Source organism: Mauremys mutica, chromosome 2 (genome assembly GCF_020497125.1).
Source record: "Mauremys mutica isolate MM-2020 ecotype Southern chromosome 2, ASM2049712v1, whole genome shotgun sequence".
In the NCBI taxonomy this organism is placed as follows: domain Eukaryota; kingdom Metazoa; phylum Chordata; order Testudines; family Geoemydidae; genus Mauremys; species Mauremys mutica.
In genome coordinates, this window is record NC_059073.1 from 267,287,371 (window position 1) to 267,305,328 (window position 17,958).

Sequence of the window (17,958 nt, forward strand, 5' to 3'; positions counted from 1 at the left end):
CAAAGTGTTTCGATTTCGACAGAACAGCGTTTTCCGATGGATAATTGCTTCGTCAAACTTTTTCTGACCAGCTCTACTTGCAAGCTGATTGTTCCCTCTAATTGAGGTGGTGCAGGAGCAGGCAGGCAGAGCTGTCTGTCGAGATCCCATCTTGACTCGAAAGCAGGACATTGCTCAGAATAATACATGCCTAGGACAAGGGCAACAAATTCTGAGGCGGGGGAAAGTTTTCACCTGTACAGCATGGGAACTCAGAAGTTAAGAACAAAAACAACCTCTAAACTAAGTCAATTTTGCTTCTTAATCAGGTCACCAGTGTCCTTAAGGAAGTATTCTAATTATTAACACAATTCTTTTTGCTTGAAGCAAAGCCTGATGGTGTCCTATTGTGGAGGAAACACTGATACACAGTTACACACCCTGTTAATAAATTACTTGGGATACTGTGCCTGGCTGTATTTTACTAAAGGAAATGGGAGTAACTAAACATTGACCTCCTCACCAGCCCACAATTATTAAGGCAGAGCATTTAAAATTGCTCTCATACATTTAGGAGGTTTTTTTTTTTTTAAATTGTACAGGATATTAAAAATGGCCAGAACTCAAATGCTGTGAAGCCTGGGCTGTGAAGCAGGGGAAAGTAGCAAATGAAGGATTGTAAAAGCTGTTAGCTATTGTATTGATTAAGGAAAGATGACTTGCTGCCAGTGACAGCTCCTTTCCTCTTAGTGTAAGTTTATGGTAGCAGTTTATATAACCCCATTTTGAAAGTACTTGCTAGAAAATAATATTGTAAACTTGCCAACTCTGTGGTGGAGATAACTGGCAAACTTTGTTTGTCTTGGTTTTGCAGAATTGTGAGGGATGTCAATAGTGAATCTGCCAATTGTGTCTGTTTGTTTTTTCACCTGGAGCTTGCAAACACAGTGTCACACATATGCTGCATTTACACAGTTTGTGACATGATTAAGTTCGTTTAGTTTATAACTAGTATTGTCCCCATTAGGCATTGCAGAAGGAAATCTTGCTGTCTACTGCATATACATGTGGATGAAAGGAGTTAAATATTTACTGTACAAAGCTCAGAGACCAGATGCTTCTTTACTTCAGAGACTTTTAGGGAACAGAAAGCCAGGAAGTGCTGCAATTCATTATTTTTGTCTTTGGCATGAGATTTGGGTAAGGAATTTACTATATTTTTAATGAGAAAATTTCTTTTTTATACCTGGCTGTACTGTACTGTCTATTACTGTCGGCTTTTCTGTAGTCAGCACTGTAGTACCACCTGAAAAATAAATTATACATGATATGACACATGAAACAGGACAATAAGACACAGCAATCATTAGGAAGTTTCCAAATATATGTGTAAAATATTACTGAGATGTTTGTCTGGCTAAGCACATTCATATGTGAATCTGCATGCATAAATCTCAGAAAGAGAGAGAGAGAGAGATCTGGTTTCCTTCATCAACACAAGAATCATAGAAAATAATAAACAGCACTTATATAGAGCTTTATATCTAAGAACCCATTTACAAACACTAACTAATTAATACTCACAACATTCACTGTGATTGTCCTCATTTTATGAATGCTGAAAATCAGGCAGAGAAGTGAAGTAACTTACAGCAAGTCACTGGCAGAGCGGGGCACTAGCATTCAGGACTTCCTAAAACTCACCTCTGCGCTCACTCATCCATACTATGCTGCCTCCCAAATCAAGGATAGAAAAGATCTACATTAGGGAACCTAGTCCATCCCCAGTCACTGCAGGAACCTTCCCCAGCATTGTCTTACAGCTAAGTTGTGAGAAGAGTTCACACCAAAACTCCACCAGGCTCAGCTGGATTTGGGCTAGAATCTGACACAGACTTTGTGCCTGTGGAAGGGAAGAGATGGATGAAGAGCTTCTCTTATATCCCTACATGGACAGCCTGGATCTTGTGTGGAGAAACTATCCCACGTGTTTTCTTCTTGGAGCAGGTAGGCAAGGAATGGGAGGAGCCTGGATTCCACCCTGCACTCAGTACTTTACTGCTGATGTCATCATATCGATAAAGGAAACAAAAAGTAAAGGAAGAGGAACGCTTGTTCATGAAGCAATAGGCTGCTGATTATCAGCCACATCTCCCTTCCCTCACCAGCAAGTTTTACGTGTAATAGAGATGAGGCCTAGGGTGAGTTTTAATGAAATTGAGTGCCCAAGCTATATTGGTTTTCTGTCTGAGCGAGTGATATAGTGGAGAGTCTGATGACGATGCAGGAAGACACACAAATAATTTTTCTATATTCGGGGCCAAAGTGTACCAGGGATGCCAGTGTGGATTGTTGTGGCCATGGCCTCATATTCTCCTGCCCCCAGAGGCATATGGGAGTGCAGTTCCTTTCTCCCTGGAGAGCAGGGACTGTGAATGTGAGTGAACAGGGAAGCCCTTTGTGTGCTCCTTCCTTCTTCTCCCCACCCCTCAGACTGGGCACCTGAGCCACTCATCATCTGCTCCTAAACTTGAGCCTTGCAACTAGGGGCCCCAGTCGAATGTGATCACACAAGGCCCCAGATTTCTTTGAATCAGCTCTGGAGCTATATGCATGCAAGAAATCCAAAGGTTTACTGATGCTGAAAGCTTTCTGAACTATTTAGCAGTTAGATGGTATTTCCTTATTTCAGATTCACTGCTTTGGCTAATTTCAAAAGAATAAAAATCAGCTGGGATACTGTGATTTGAAAAGCAGGGACTGGGACTGTGCAGTGTCACTTCTGCTCAGAAGATCTGTATTTTTTTAACTATGAATAAACCCCTCTGTTTGCAACTTGTGTTTACAGGAAATACAGTGAAGGCTCAGAAGGAGATGGATGCTGAAAGTGCAGATTTTTCGCATCCGCTCTTGACTGCTTCCAATGGCGCCGCCCCCCCCCACCCACTATCTAAGGTTATCCAAAGTGCTCTCAGATACAAAGGGCCAAATTTAAGCCATATTTTATATAATGGATGTAGGAAGCAATACAGATTTTGTAGGCTAACCATGGAAGGGAGTGATAGTGCAATAACGTGTAACGGTCTGTCTGAAAATAAGCCCTGTTGGTGTAGGTGTAGGTGTATATTTCTGCTAACCGAGGGCCCTTTCCAATAGACCAGAAACATAATGCTCTGAGATACGTAAGCCCCAGAAATATACCTAAACAGCCCCAATGAATGCAGAGAGAAGGGGGCTCTATGCACAAGAGCAAAAAAGAAACATAAACACCCTGGTCTGTGGCTGTATGAGCCCACCGCAGAGCACTGCTTTGGATTCTTTGTCTTCCTATCTCTATGCTGATGAGGGCACCCGAAGAAGTTAGCAGTCACCCCCTATATGGCTGTGTTGGAGGGACGGTGGAGAAGATCTAGATCATGCGTGAATGTCTGTGTTTGTTTACTCAATGGCTTCCTGGGAAAGGGCAATGGCTGAGCGGGGAATCCTGCCCCAGGTGGCAAGCTCCCCTTGGTATCAGAATAAAACTTCTCCTAAAGGTCTGTGCAGGGTTATTTTCCTGAGGGAAAGTGAAATAGGGCATTTGATTAGATGCAATTCTTGGTCCAAAAATGCCCTATCTGCCTGCTAGTCACTATTGTTTGCCTCAAAAATTACACAGTGGAGAAAACAATCAAAAGTATTGTCACATATGAAATGCAGATGCCTATGTTGTGACAGTGCAGACAATACAAACTGCATACCAATGTCCATTCATCATGAGTGATTCAATCAAGACAGACATTTAGCTGGTAATTGGTGATCAACATGAACTAAAATGAGGCTGCAATGGAATGAGGATGGTTTCTGCACCTGTCAGTTGGTAGTCATCACCTGTTCCGCTGTGACAGTTTGCCTGGTCATCATCACACTCATCCACAGGATTGCCCTCTGTAGTGGTAGGGACTGATGTAGGTTCTGAAACAAAATCCCAGGGTTACTCAATTAAAATGTGTTCTGGAGACTTGTCATAGTCTCAGCTGCATGATTTTGACGAACAAAGTATACTGTGCTTCATGTGCTGCAGTAGGTGAAAAGAATAACCTTGCATTTCCTTGCTATTCACTGCCCCCCTCCCCTGCACCCTTTAACCTCCCATTAAGAGTGTTTGATCTGAAGTGCAGGGAGGGAATTGGGGGGTTTAATCATAGTAACATCTTGTATTATTCACAATTTGATGAGTGATATGCTTCTACTAATGAAGGGTGAAATCTGGTAGAGTAGAGGGCAGGGCAAGTGGGAGGGGAAGAGAGGTGGTGCTGTATTTGGTACAAGAGCTATCCTTTTGCTGCAGAGCAGGGTGCCTGTGGGTGCACCTGTGAGAGGGAATGCTCTGAAAAGGAGCGGCATGACTACTGCATACTCACTTACTACATACCACATACTTCACTAGTGGCCTACCTCTGGGCCATACCAGGTCCCTTGGGGCAGTGGAATGTGGGCCTGTGCAGAAGCCTGTGTGAAGGGGAAGAAAGAGGCAGAGGAAGCCCTTTTTTCTACAGAGCAGGGTATTTACTTCACATTCAGGAGAGGGATTCCACTGCCCAGCGGGCCCATGCACCACAGCCACAGCCACAGGCACAGGCATGCATGATCTCTCATTAGGGAGGCAGGCCCAGGACTCTGCTAGCCAGCCCATACACATCAGTCAGGAGCATGCACTAGTCTGGGGACATCCTTGCATTAGCCTGGGAGACACCATGAGTTTCCAGCAGGCCTCTCCAGCAGGATCCTGCCCTGACTTGATCATAGGATTTATCTCCAGGATCCAGGGATGAAAGTAGAAATAGGGAGTTACCGGTACGGGGCTGGGTTGGGGCCGGCTCTGGCCCCCGGAAGGGGCAGGGCCTTGGGTGGGAGGGGGGTGGATAGGAGGGTTCAGAGCCTGCCCTGGCCTGCCCTGTACTGGTAAGTGCCCTCCCCCTCCCCCGCCGGGGTAGCAGCAGCAGCTGGGGGCTCCAGCAGCAGTTTAAAGGGCCCAGGGCTCGGCCGCTGCTGCTGCTACCGCCCCGGGCCCTTTAAACCGCTGCCGGAGCCCCTGGCCGCCGCTGCTACCCCAGGGCTCTGGCAGCAGGGATCCAGCAGCTATTTAAAGGGCTGGGGCCATAGAGGCAGCAGGAGGCCCGGGCCGTTTAAATAGCCCCCAGAGCCCCACCGCTACTCCAGGGCTCTGGGGGCTATTTAAAGGGCCCAGGACTCCAGCAGCGGGGCTCTGGCTACCATTAAATTGCCACTTGGGGAAGCTGGGCCACCCCGGTACAGTGCACTGGCTCTTGCTGGTACGCCGTACCGGGGCATCACACCGGCTTACTTTCACCTCTGCCAGGATCCCTTGCTCCCATTTAGCTCCAGCACCAGCCAGGACAAAATTTGACACTTAGGATTATGCTGATCTGGATTTAGTGCTCCTTTCCTAAACTCTATGCAATAGAATATTAATCCTTGAAATTTTTAAACCAATACCACTCTTCTGATTACTGTTTTAAGCATCATCCTGGTATTTGTATAACTAAAATATTTAAAATGGTGGCCAACACATAATTGCTCCCTGCAGAGCCTGTGTGGGAGAGGAACTGTCTGAGTATAGGCAGGGTAACAGTGACAGGAAAGCATCATTATCGATGCTATTGCTATTGCTTCATTTGCAGGCCTGAGGATTATTTTTTTAAAGATATTCACAAATATGAGACGTTAATGATGTCAGTAGCTCCTGCTGGCCACATGATTTGCTTATGGCTGGTGATGATATTCTGATAGCCGCTGCCTGTCCAATAAAGGTCTGACCTTTTGTTATTATAATTAAGAGCTGTGATTTGTGAAAGGTGCCAGAAAATGTAGCTAAAACCCAATGTCCCCCAAACAAACAGCGATAACAACTGGGAAATCACAAAACCCAGACACCAGACACACTGTTTAAACATAAGATTTAGATTTTATATCAGGAGTGTGTAGCTATGGCAGGTGCAGTTAGCTGGCTCAATGTAATCAGCACAGGGAGCTTGATCCAAGCTTTTATCTACTCTGGAATATTGCTATTTTCAGTAACAACTGGTCACTGTACTCAAAGCTCATGCAATAATATGTGTCTCTCTTGGACTCCTCTCTCCTCTGCATTAACCCACCGAGCTGGCCAGCCATGCCAGGTGCAGGTTATGCAGTCCCTTTGTATGCCAGAAACTCCAGGATGGATTGAGGTTCCTCCAGCAGCTCCATTCTGGATGAGACATGGTGGATCCACAAGGCCCGAGTGCAGGCCTGTGCCTTAAAGGCACACTGTAGCTCTAGTTACATACAAGAACTGGTCTCTACATAACTGAAGTACAGTTAGGGTTGCCAATTCTGACTGGAGCTATTCTGGGAGATTTTTTCCCCCAACATGATGTAATGTCATTTTCTTATAATATCCTATTAAAATCTTCCGGATTGCTTTCAGTGGTCACCAGGAGATCAGTGCCAATGCCGAGAGACTGCAGGCCAATCCTGGAGGGTTGGCAACCCTATACACAGTTCATCTATTCCTTAAGTCAGATATGTCTCTCTATGAATCCCTTCATTGGCTTCCTCTAGCCTTCTGCATCAAGTTCAAGCATCTTATCTTGACCTTGAGGACCTGGTATAATCCCACTTTTGCCTGCATTTCAGCTCTTATTTCATCCTAACCTCTCTGAATGCAACTGCTTGCATGCAAACCTTCCTTCTAATCATCCCCATTGGATCCTTCTCCAGCTCATATTGTTGTGACTTCTTCTGTGTCTCCTTTCCTATCACCAAAAAAAGAACAGGAGTACTTGTGGCACCTTAGAGACTAACAAATTTATTTGAGCATAAGCTTTCGTGGGCTACAGCCCACTTCATCGGATGCATAGAATGGAACATATAGTGAGGAGATATATATACATACAGAGAACATGAAAAGGTCGGAGTTGCCCAACCAACTCTAAGGGTACGTCTACACTTACCTGCCGGTTCGACGCGGAGAGTTCGACTTTTTGGAGTTCGAACTATCGCGTCTGATCTAGACGCGATAGTTCGAACTCCGGAAGCGCCGCGGTCGACTCCGGTACTCCACCTCGGCAGAAGGAGTTGGCGGAGTCGACGGGGGAGCCGCGGAGTTCGACCCCGCCGCGTCTGGACGGGTGAGTTGTTCGAATTAGGGTACTTCGAATTCAGCTACGCTATTCACGTAGCTGAATTTGCGTACCCTAATTCGAACCCCCTTCTTAGTGTAGACCAGGCCTAAGAGGCTAATTAATTAAGATGAACTGTTGTCAGCAGGAGAAAAAAAACTTTTGTAGTGATAATCAAGATAGCCCATTTAAGACAGCTTGACAAAAAGCTGTGAGGATACTTAACATGGGGGAAACAGATTCAGTGTGTGTAATGGCTCAGCCATTCCCAGTCTGTATTTAAGCCTAAGTAGATAGTATCTAGTTTGCATATCAATTCAAGTTCAACAGTTTCTCCTTGGAGTCTATTTTTGAAGCTTTTCTGTTTCAAAATTGCCACCTTTAAATCTGTTACTGAATGGCCAGAGAGTTTGAAGTGTTCTCCTACTGGTTTTTGAATGTTATTATTCCTGATGTCAGATTTGTGTCCATTTATTCTTTTGCGTAGAGACTGTACGGTTTGGCCAATGTACATGGCAGAGGGACATTGCTGGCACTATCACCATTTATATCCCTTCTTTGGCTAGCCAATTCTGCTGTCAGGACAGGATAGTGTGGTGGAGCCATGGACCCACCCCTTCACCACTTTTGGAGTGGCTAGTAATTCTAATGGCACTATCCTCACTCACCTTTGTGTTCAGGTGAGCATAAAGACTGTGATTGTGCTTGAATGAATACACAGAAGGGAGAGTTTTTATGCCCTCCCACTTTCCTTCTGAGTAGAGTACTATGTAGTCTGGTGTGTCTGATTTAGGGTTTGATTCTGTTCCTATGAACATCATTAGCAAAACTGCCATTGAGTTCAATGGGAGAATGATTGCACACATAGACAGCAAGGGCCTTTTGGGCAAGTATTGCATCTTTTTTCTTTGATCAAAAGCAAGGGTGATGACCTGCAGGAACTGAGAACTCCCACAGGAATTGAGAATGGCCCCAGAAACAGAACTCCCTCCAACCTCATCACTTTGCAGGCCAAGTGTGAATCACACTTCTTCAACCCGGCTTTCACAAATAACAGCATATAGCTCATCAGCTTTAATAATCACACCTCCCACACTTTCCTTTGGGGAATGGAATAGAGAAGGAACCACGTCATATACTAGTTGCTTTAATTTATCTTTGGAAGGTGCTCAGATACCACTGTAATAGGACTAGTATAAGAACCTCAATAGACTTGAATAGTGGTGCTTCATAAATATAAATAAGAATAATGTAGAAGATCAGCAGCTTTATGGTTTGTAATGGCCACCCTACTGCACTATCATCCATCAGATAAGAAGACCAAATGCACATCACTTTTTTGGTATAACAGAAATAAAGCCACTGTGATACTGCAGGGCAGTGTTGCAGGATTGATTCCTCGACTTTGCTTGGCCTGGCCATCTGTCTTTTAGGTGCCTGATCAGAACTGAGGCCTTGATTAGCAAAAAGCCCAAACAAACAAAAAACAATGACAGCCACTCAACCAATCTATCAAAGCCATCACAGTGGATAACACGATGCCTACCTTGCAGAAAGTGTCCTCATCATCTTATTTTGTGTAAATCTGCCTCCCCATTCTTAGAAGCCTTCTCTTCCTGTGTCATATCATAGAACTAACCTCAATTGCAAACCACTTGGGGGTAGGGACACATCTTTGGTCTCTCTGAAAAGTGCTGCACACCCCTCTTGTGTAATATACAAGTAATCCTGAGATTGCTTAAAGGAGCAGAAGACCCTGTGCAGTGAGACCATCACAAGGATTCACAAAAGGTATTGTGGAAAGAATAATATATAACTTAGTGCCGCAGACATATTCAAATGTCCTCAGTGAGGGTGCTGACCGGGCCAAGAAGCAGCACTGATGGCAGTTACTACAGCAAGAGTCCCATGTGATACTCTTATGGGAGTGCTCAGCTGTGCTCAGCAGTAGTCCAAGCCACAGTGTATCTCTATGAAAATAATTAATACAATTCATTCATCTCTGTCAGAGCAATTACCTTCAAATTCACAGCCCAGTAGTTCCATTCTCAGCCCCAGTCCTCCATGTGTGGCTCTCTCAGGGTAGACGCGGATTAATCTGGTTGTTATGGGTTCAAAAGTCCGTAGCTCAGGCGTATCATAGTTGGTGTTGCCTTCAAAAGTCTGCAAGGCATGACAAATGCTGCTTGTTAAAAAAAAAAAAAGATTGCTTTCAACAATTGTATTTTTTTCTTTAGGTCTCTAGCATTTGAATTGGATGAGAAGTAGGCCAAATCCTACCAATTTAATAAGTGCCTGACATTCCTTTCTTAAATGAGGAAGGAACATGTAGTTAAAGCTTCTCTGAAAAGTGACACATTTCATTTTTCATAAACTCAGTAGCAACCAATCTATCAGGGTCATAACAGGAGCTGAGTGTCTAATGAGACATGTTTTTAAATGACACTCTGATCTGGGGTTTTACTGGGTGACATTTTCAGCACTTCATGGGGGGAAAATGACTGAGGAAAAGATCCTGTCACCTTTTAAGTAGTTATAATAATAACCCAACTATTCAAGAGAAAACTTTAATCTGATTTCCCCCAGTGACAGAGTCAAAGTTTCATAAGTTATAGTTATTTTAAAAAGGTGTAAATTAAACTCCAGGAGCAGTAGCTGCAAGAGTTCTTCCAGTGAAACTGGTCTTGAATACGAACAAAGAAAACTACCTACTGACAGCTGCAAAAAGTACCCCACAGAATTTAAGAGGGCAAAGCAGGTTGATGGACATGCCTTTGGGACAAAAATCTCATCTCTCAGCAGCATTGTCCCTTATATCCCTTAGCTATACTGCAGTTTTCAACTGCTTGTGACTCCTGCTGATGTCAGTGAAATGGAAGTTCTGTATATAGATCAAGTTATTACTATTTATTATTTGTATTTCATCAATACCAGAAGGCACCAATTATGATCAAGGCCCCATTGTGCTAGGTGCTATCCACATACAGCACATACACAGTAAACAACAGTTCCTGACATGAACTTACATTCCAAATATAGAGAATAAATGGTAGGAAAAAGGAAAAATATTATTTCCATTTTACAGATAGGGAACAGAGTATTAAGTGCCCAGAATCATACAGGAGCTGTGTAGCACTGCCAGAAATGGAACCCAGATCTCCTGAATTCCAGCATTACTCATAAAATTATTTCACTGAAGTACAGGATAGACAAAAGAACAGAGCAACAAATTGTGTGTAAGGCAGCTGAGAGTTTATTGCATAAGAACTGGATGAATTGCAATACTAATCAAAATCTCCTTTGAACTGGAATCCAAATTTGAGATTACGGTGACATTTAAGGGAACTTCCAGCTCTTAGTCATTCAGGATGAAGCTTTGTTTTTGCATTGATAAGAAAAGCAGCTGCCAGATACCCTTCTTATTTGGATGAGACCACAACTCAACATATAGCACTCTCCTGCTAGTGAGCCAAAGGCAGACAACGCAGAGGCTGCAGGAAAAGCTGATTTTGTATTTCAATGCAGGGATAGGCCACAGGAAAAAACTGATGATTGTTTTTTTTTTCACTGTAATTCTAAAAATGCCACCTGTTTTTGGTTTAAGTTTCTATATAGTAAATCAGTGGCACCCAACCCTTTTTGGCAACTGTACAAGTGTACTCGACTGAGACTTTGGCTGTACCAGCTAGTGCCCTGCTGCTTCCTATTCAATTGTGCATGGTCTAACCCACAATTAATCTTGGGCTGTTTGGAGCGTCTGAGAGACTGGCTTTGGAGCACACCAAGCCTTATTGTGTAGTGAACTAGGCACAGTTAAATGGGTGGTGTACATATGCATATGCAAGGCCTTGCAATAAATTATTATTCTAGAGGATATGCTTCTGCTCCTTTTGAAATCAATCAGAGCAAAATCTGGCCCTAAAGTGGGGAGTTGAGTCTTGAGTATCAGTCACAAAAAAAAATAGTACCAATAATGGTAAATATACCAATAGCTGGGATTACTGGTATTAAGAGCTGCTTATAAAAATGACATGACCCTCACTCTCAATGGGAGACTGGATTTCTGAGATTTCTTTCAAAGAGCACTAGGTCGGCTAGTGTTCTGAGAGGATTCAGAAGATTTCTGTCAGGAATGGGTATTCAGAAGGCACTGCAATTTGTATCTAATTAATTTACAATTATTAAGGCTTTTTTTTTATATTTGTATATTAATACAGCTCAAAAGGTCAGAGTAGCTGCCTACTGTATGAGAAAGAATATGACAAGCCATTTTACGTATAAAAGTAGGCAGACATGTTATCTAAGGAATCATGACTTCCCTTTTAATAATAGTCTTAATAGCAACATATAATAATGAAAACCGTGCTATAAAAGACATCAGTTCTCAGCACTGACACCTAGGCATTAGAATTTAATAGGCATCTAGAATTATATCGAATCATAATTATATTGAATCATTGTCTTTTGTAGTATAGACCTGCCTGTGATTCAGTTTTGACTGTTCATTTCCAATACCTACCAGTCTTCTTTGCAGGGGCGGAGGAAGGCGCATACAACAAAACATGATTGTGAGTTGTGTCTTTCATATAGGCTGTACCATAAAATGCTTTATTTGGTTACAAAGATAAACAATAACTCAGAAAAAGGGAAGCTAATAAGTGTTAGAAAGAGAGAAAAGATATAATTCTTAATGACATTTTTAAAACAAAGTCAGCCTGGCAGATGGATTAAGGAAGAGTGTTCCAGATGGCAGGAGATGCAAAGGAGAAGATTCTTGCAGCATCAGTGGCCAGAAAGCATGGAAGGAGAGTGAGAAGGTCAGTATTAGATGAGTAGAAGGAGTTAGGAGGGAGAATGGAAAAAGAGAGACAAGCTTTATGATGTAGGTAGGAGCAAGTCCACAGGGGGGTTACACAGAAGCAGGGCAAACATAAATTGAATCCTAAAATGAGTGGGGAGCCAATGAAGTTGCCTATGGATTGAAGTGATATATGTTTCTTTGTACATTTGAGGTGGGTGGAGACATGCTGGAGTCTGGAAGAGCTGGAAATTGAGGAGACTATGGAGAAGAGAATTATAATAGTCCAAGTGAAATGAGATGAAGGCATGGATGGGGAGATAGAGTAAAAGAGGTGGTAGACACAGGACAGTGTATTATATCCACTTAGTTTTTCAGAGTTCTTTCTTTATTTGTATAGCATGCAATTGTTTGTTTTTCAAAGTCAAGATTTTACCCAAGGGAAAACGATGTGTTTCATTTCATAAAACAGGGATGTTTCCAATCCACTTTCATGCTGGGACTCAATATAACTAGCATTCCAGCTTTATTAACATTTAAAAATAATACATTCATGTATTAACATTTTAAATCCATCAGTTTCCCAAATCCTAGGATTTATCAGATTCTCTTTTAATAAAACTTTTTCTAAGGAAGAAAATGTTTTGAATTTTTGGGCAGGATTTTACTGTTATAAAACACAACATTTTAAAAAAAGCCATTAATCTTGAAAGTTAATTTCTGACTTAAATGGGTTAGCTAGCATTCTTTTTTTTGTCAACATTGTTAGCTTTTGACAACGATGGCAAGTACTTGGATTAGAAAACAGAAGGCCATGTAGCATACGGTGTACCATTTAAAAGCATATGGTAACATTTTTTTTTCTCATTGAGCCATAGCGTGGAAGTACATGTCAAAACAACATCCATTTTAACAGAGAAATGGTTAGATCTCAGTATTGATTTACACCCTCTTCACACTTTATGGTAAAATCACAACTCATAGTAATGAGAAAGAGTAGTCAGTTTCAAAGGATGACCCCATTTTGTGTTTATCCCCAAAACAAATGAGGAAAAAAATAATCAACTAAGAAGGACTCAGGACTGAGGACTTTTCTGTGGAGTTACAACAGAAAAGAATGAAGCCTAATATTTACAAAATGTGCTAAGAAAAGCTAGTCATGGGTTCACTTAGCCACAGGACTGGAAAACACATTGTCTCTTTCTTTTTAGGACACACAGGTTTGCCTAATGGATTGATGGGGCCAGAGGAGAGAACAGTCTTTATATCTGAACTCCAGACTAACAGAACTTGGATAAAGAGCAGCTAAGCGGGTGTGTGGAGTTTTATGCTGCATTTGTCATTGCTCTTCCTCTCTTGGGGATTGGTCCTGCTTTGAGCAGGGGGTTGGACTAGATGACCTCCTGAGGTCCTTTCCAACCCTGAGATTCTATGATTCTTTATTCCCTTATTGTAGGTACAATTTATGGTTCCTTGTCATTACCATGCCAGTAGCAAAGCAGTATGCCCTGCACAGTGAACGGTGATCTCTCTTAAGGAATAGAGTAGGAGGCACAGGCAAATTATGGAGGTGACAGTGTCCTTTTAGGCAAAAGTATCTAAATGTACACTCTGGGCAAAGATACCAAAATGGCACATGAGACTAAATGGATGGGTTTTTGGTTGGATGTTTTTAAAACATTCCAGAGTGTGCATCTAGGACTGGACCGAGGCAAATACAGTATTTGGGGCCTGCTGTTGGTTGTTGATCTCTTTTCTTCCTCTTACCAACTTAATCACACAACAACCCACTTGATCATCTGTCTACGTCATTTCCTCCTCTGTAAAGATTTTGCTATTTCTGCTCAGCCATGTGTGACAGTTGCCTTTAGTTCCCAGACAGGCTCCCAAATCCTAAACTAGTAATAATATAATGGTACTGTGCATTGAAGACGGGATCCATATTTTATCAAAATAATTTGGGAGTTTTCATTGATTTCAATAGGCATTGCATCAGGCCTTACAGAGCACCTCTATACCAATTCACTTTACATACAATTCAGAAATCCTCAGATCAGCCCTTTGAGGTAAACAGCATTGTCCCCATTTTACAACTAGGGAAAATGAAGCACAAACAGATTTAGTGATATGCCTAAATTCAGACAAAGCCAGTTGCCAGGCTAAGAATAGACCGTCCAGCATTTCTTTTCAGCATTTGTCACCACAGGATTCCGAGGCCTACCTCAGACCCACAGCATGCCTGCAGCACATGACTAAACAGAAACAGGGATCACACTCATTTCCGGGGGATGATAAATAAGCAAAAGCTCCATAGCAGTGAGGAGCAACTTGGGATTGGCTTGCTGGAGCCTGACCACAGTCACAGTACTGTTTTAGTAACATCCCTTTAGATTTGCTGCTGAAGAAGTCTTCCTATTTAGCCTAGACCAGGGGTCTCAAACTCAAATGACCCCGAGGGCCGCATGAGGACTAGTGCATTGGCCCGAGGGCCGCATCACTGACACGCCCCCTTGCTGCCCCTGGCCCCACCCCCAATCCACCCCTTCCATGAGGCCCCGCCCCTGCCCTGTCTCTTCTCCACCTCCTCCCCTAAGCGCGCGCAGTTTTAATAAATATATACACTCAGTAATGCACCTCACTCAAAGGACAAAACACGCACTTAGATTTACTGCCTAAGGCTCTGGGAGGGAGTTTGGGTGGGGGAGGGGGTCTGGATGCAGGCTCTGTGCTCGATGCAGGCTCCAGGCTGCGGCAGGGGGTGGGGGTGCAGGCTTTGGGACGGAGTTTGGGGATAGGAGGGAGTGCAGGGGTGAGGGCTGTGGGGCTGAGGATGAGGGGTACATGATGCAGGAGGGGGCTCAGGGCTAGGGAAGAGGGTTGGGCTGTGGGGTGAGGGCTGTGGATGAGGGGTTCATGATGCGAGGGGGCTCAGGGCTAGGGAAGAGGGTTGGGCTGTGGGGTGAGGGCTGTGGATGAGGGGTTCATGATGCGAGGGGGCTCAGGGCTAGGGAAGAGGGTTGGGCTGTGGGGTGAGGGCTGTGGATGAGGGGTTCATGATGCGAGGGGGCTCAGGGCTAGGGAAGAGGTTTGGAGTGTGGGGTGAGGGCTGTGGATGAGGGGTTCATGATGTGGGGGCGCTCAGGGCTGGGGCAGAGGATTAGGGTGCGGGGGGATGAGGGGTTCATGATGTGGGGGCGCTCAGGGCTGGGGCAGAGGATTAGGGTGCGGGGGGATGAGGGGTTCATGATGTGGGGGCGCTCAGGGCTGGGGCAGAGGATTAGGGTGTGGGGGGATGAGGGCTCTGGCTGGGGCTGAGGATTAGGGTGCAGGGGGATGAGGGGTAAATGAAGAGGGGGTGCTCAGGGCTGGGGCTGAGGATTAGGGTGCAGGGGGATGAGGGCTCTGGCTGGGGCTGAGGGTTTGGGGTTGGAGAGGCTCAGGGTAAGGGAAGCCTGCCTTGCCAGTACTGGCGGAGGGCAGGCACTAGGACCCTGCACCCTAATCCTCAGCCCCAGCCAGAGCCCTCATCCCCCCACACCCTAATCCTCTGCCCCAGCCCTGAGCGCCCCCACATCATGAACCCCACAACCCCCCGCACCCGAAACCACGGCCCCAGCCCGGAGCGCTTCCCTTCCCCCCTGCCCCAGCCCTGAGCGCTTCCCTTCCCCCCCCCCCCAGCCCGGCCCCGGCGGGTCCCGCTTCCCTTCCCCCGGCCCGGCCCCAGCGGGTCCCGCTTCCCTCCCCCACCCCCCGGCCCGGCCCGGCCCGGCCCCGGCCCCGGCCCCGGCCCCGGCGGGTCCCGCTTCCCCCCCCCCTTACCCGAGCGCGTCTCCGGCGGTCCCGCTCAGAGCCGCGTGGTGAGGGGGCGGGGCTGTGAGCTCCACGCCGAGCGCAGCGCTCAGCCCAGAGCTCCCAGCCCCGCCCCCTCCCCACGCGGCTCGGATCGGGGCGGGGCTCAGGCGCTCGGACGGAGACTCGGCGCTCTATGCGCCGAGGCTCCAGGAGAGGGGCGGAGGCGGGAGCCTCCGCTTTTCTCTTGGGGGCCCCTGCGGAGCTCCCCTGGGGAGCTCCGCGGGCCGCAGGGAAGAGCTCCGCGGGCCGCATGCGGCCCGCGGGCCGCATGTTTGAGACCCCTGGCCTAGACCTAGCCTAGACAACCCTTTTTCAAAGATCGGAGCTATGCAAGTGCTTTGTAAAAGGGAATTCATGATATAGTGATTTCTTCCTCACCTTTATCTTCTTCTTACTGGCATCCATGATCATTTTCCAATCGGATCCATTATTGCTGTAGCCAATCTTGAATTTTTTCATGAACACTTTGTTTTCTCGGTGCTTGCCTCCCTGAACAATTATGCCCCGTACTCTTTTCTCTTCACCGAGGTCTACTTGAAGCCATTCCTTCGTATACGAGTGAGTAGTTGGTGGCAGTGCCCAGCCTGAACGGCTTGTTATAAGACGAGCATTTTCTGGGATCCAGTTTCGATCAACTTGACTAGATGCTGTAATCTGAGAGTCGGTAATGAGTCCAGACACCATACCCAACATCCCAGAGCAAGGATAATCTATAGAAGAAACAGGCCATGTTTAACAGTTAATCTCTGCAAATCTGATACAGCCATAGCATCAAAGTAGAAAAAGACATGCCACAGCCAGTTCAAAGAATATAAGAAATAACTTGACCCTTTCCTCCAAACTCAAATCTCATTTTGCTTGAGTCTTTAATTTAATTTATTTTTTGTTTGCTTAATTTTGTACTTCCTCATTTCGGAAGGTAGTGGAAGTACCAAAATACCACAAGTATTTCTGGCCTGATGGGAACCAGGAAGTATCAGAAAACTCATTGTCAACTCTATTCTTATGAGTTTTCCAGCCTGATTACTAAACCAAGGAGGGGAGAGGTCACACCTGAACTTGTGGATGCTTATTCAAATAGAAATTCCAAACATTGTGAAGTTTGCCATTGCTGGTTATTAATCAGTAAAGCATTTTGCAGAAAGTAGTAACTGTATAAATTCTATATTATTTTGTTAGTGGTCTAGATACTAGTTATTTTCATGTCTGAAGAAGAGGTCTGTGTAGCTCGAAAGTTTGTCTCTTTCACCAACAGAAGTTTTGGTTTGAAGAAGAGCTTGGTGTAGCCTGAAAGCTTGTCTCTTTCACCAACAGAAGTTGGTCTAGTAAAATATATTACCTCTCCCATCTAGTCTCTCTAATATCCTGAGACCAACATAGCTACAACAACACTCTAAATGATAAAGGGCAATTGACATTTATAGTAAAACTCGTATTTTTAATGGTTTATAATGAAACCATTAGAACTTGCTACAAGGTGAAATGTGTCATGAAAAGTCTTAGCGCACAAGTTTACTTTTGTTTTAAATTAAAAAATTTAACACATTTGTTGAAGTAAATGGGAATTAGAAGAATATAAAAAAAATAGTAACTTTTTAAAGTTCCTGGTTGCACCCATTGTATTCAAGAATAATTATTTTGGTTTTGTTTTTTTTAAAGATAGCATTTTGCTAGTAATGAGGGCCATATGCTGCCGTTACAAAAGTGTTTACACAGATTATTGGGGGAGATTTCTGTGCCACATAGGGGCAACAGCACTCCAACCAGACTAATGTTCTTTCACAAATGGGAATCTGGCCTTATACATCTAGCTGTTGGAATGGTTTGTAGATCTGTGCGTTCACATCTTGTCTAATTTTCAACTTGGGTACCCACTATATACTATAAAGAGAACATACAAATCCTAGTACCCAAATAAGCACTTAGGCATTTATGCACCTCATATAAATGCTGATTTGAGTTTCAAGTGCAAATATACCCTGTTTAGATACTCATATTAACATTGGGCGGTATTCATAGCTAGCTTCATATTAAGTGACCAGACAAAGGTTTCTTGTTCATCCCATGTTACATTTTCCTGGCTTTGAAATATAAAATGAACTCCTTAATAAATCTAATAATAAAGCCCTTGGCCTAACTGGGAATATCTTGGAGACTATGGGGTGC

General features: G+C 44.4%; 1 protein-coding gene across 1 annotated transcript in view; it reads right to left on the reverse strand.

Annotated features, from left to right (window-relative positions):
• Positions 1–17,958, reverse strand: part of NRP1 (neuropilin 1) — a 140,239-nt gene that overhangs the window by 16,325 nt on the left and 105,956 nt on the right. Inside the window, exons 10-13 of the mRNA XM_045007919.1 lie at positions 16,171–16,502; positions 9,161–9,305; positions 3,829–3,933; positions 1,226–1,285 (exon numbers count right to left, since the gene is read on the reverse strand). Coding sequence (XP_044863854.1) covers positions 1,226–1,285; positions 3,829–3,933; positions 9,161–9,305; positions 16,171–16,502 — 642 coding nt within the window. The remainder of the gene's footprint in view (positions 1–1,225; positions 1,286–3,828; positions 3,934–9,160; positions 9,306–16,170; positions 16,503–17,958) is intronic.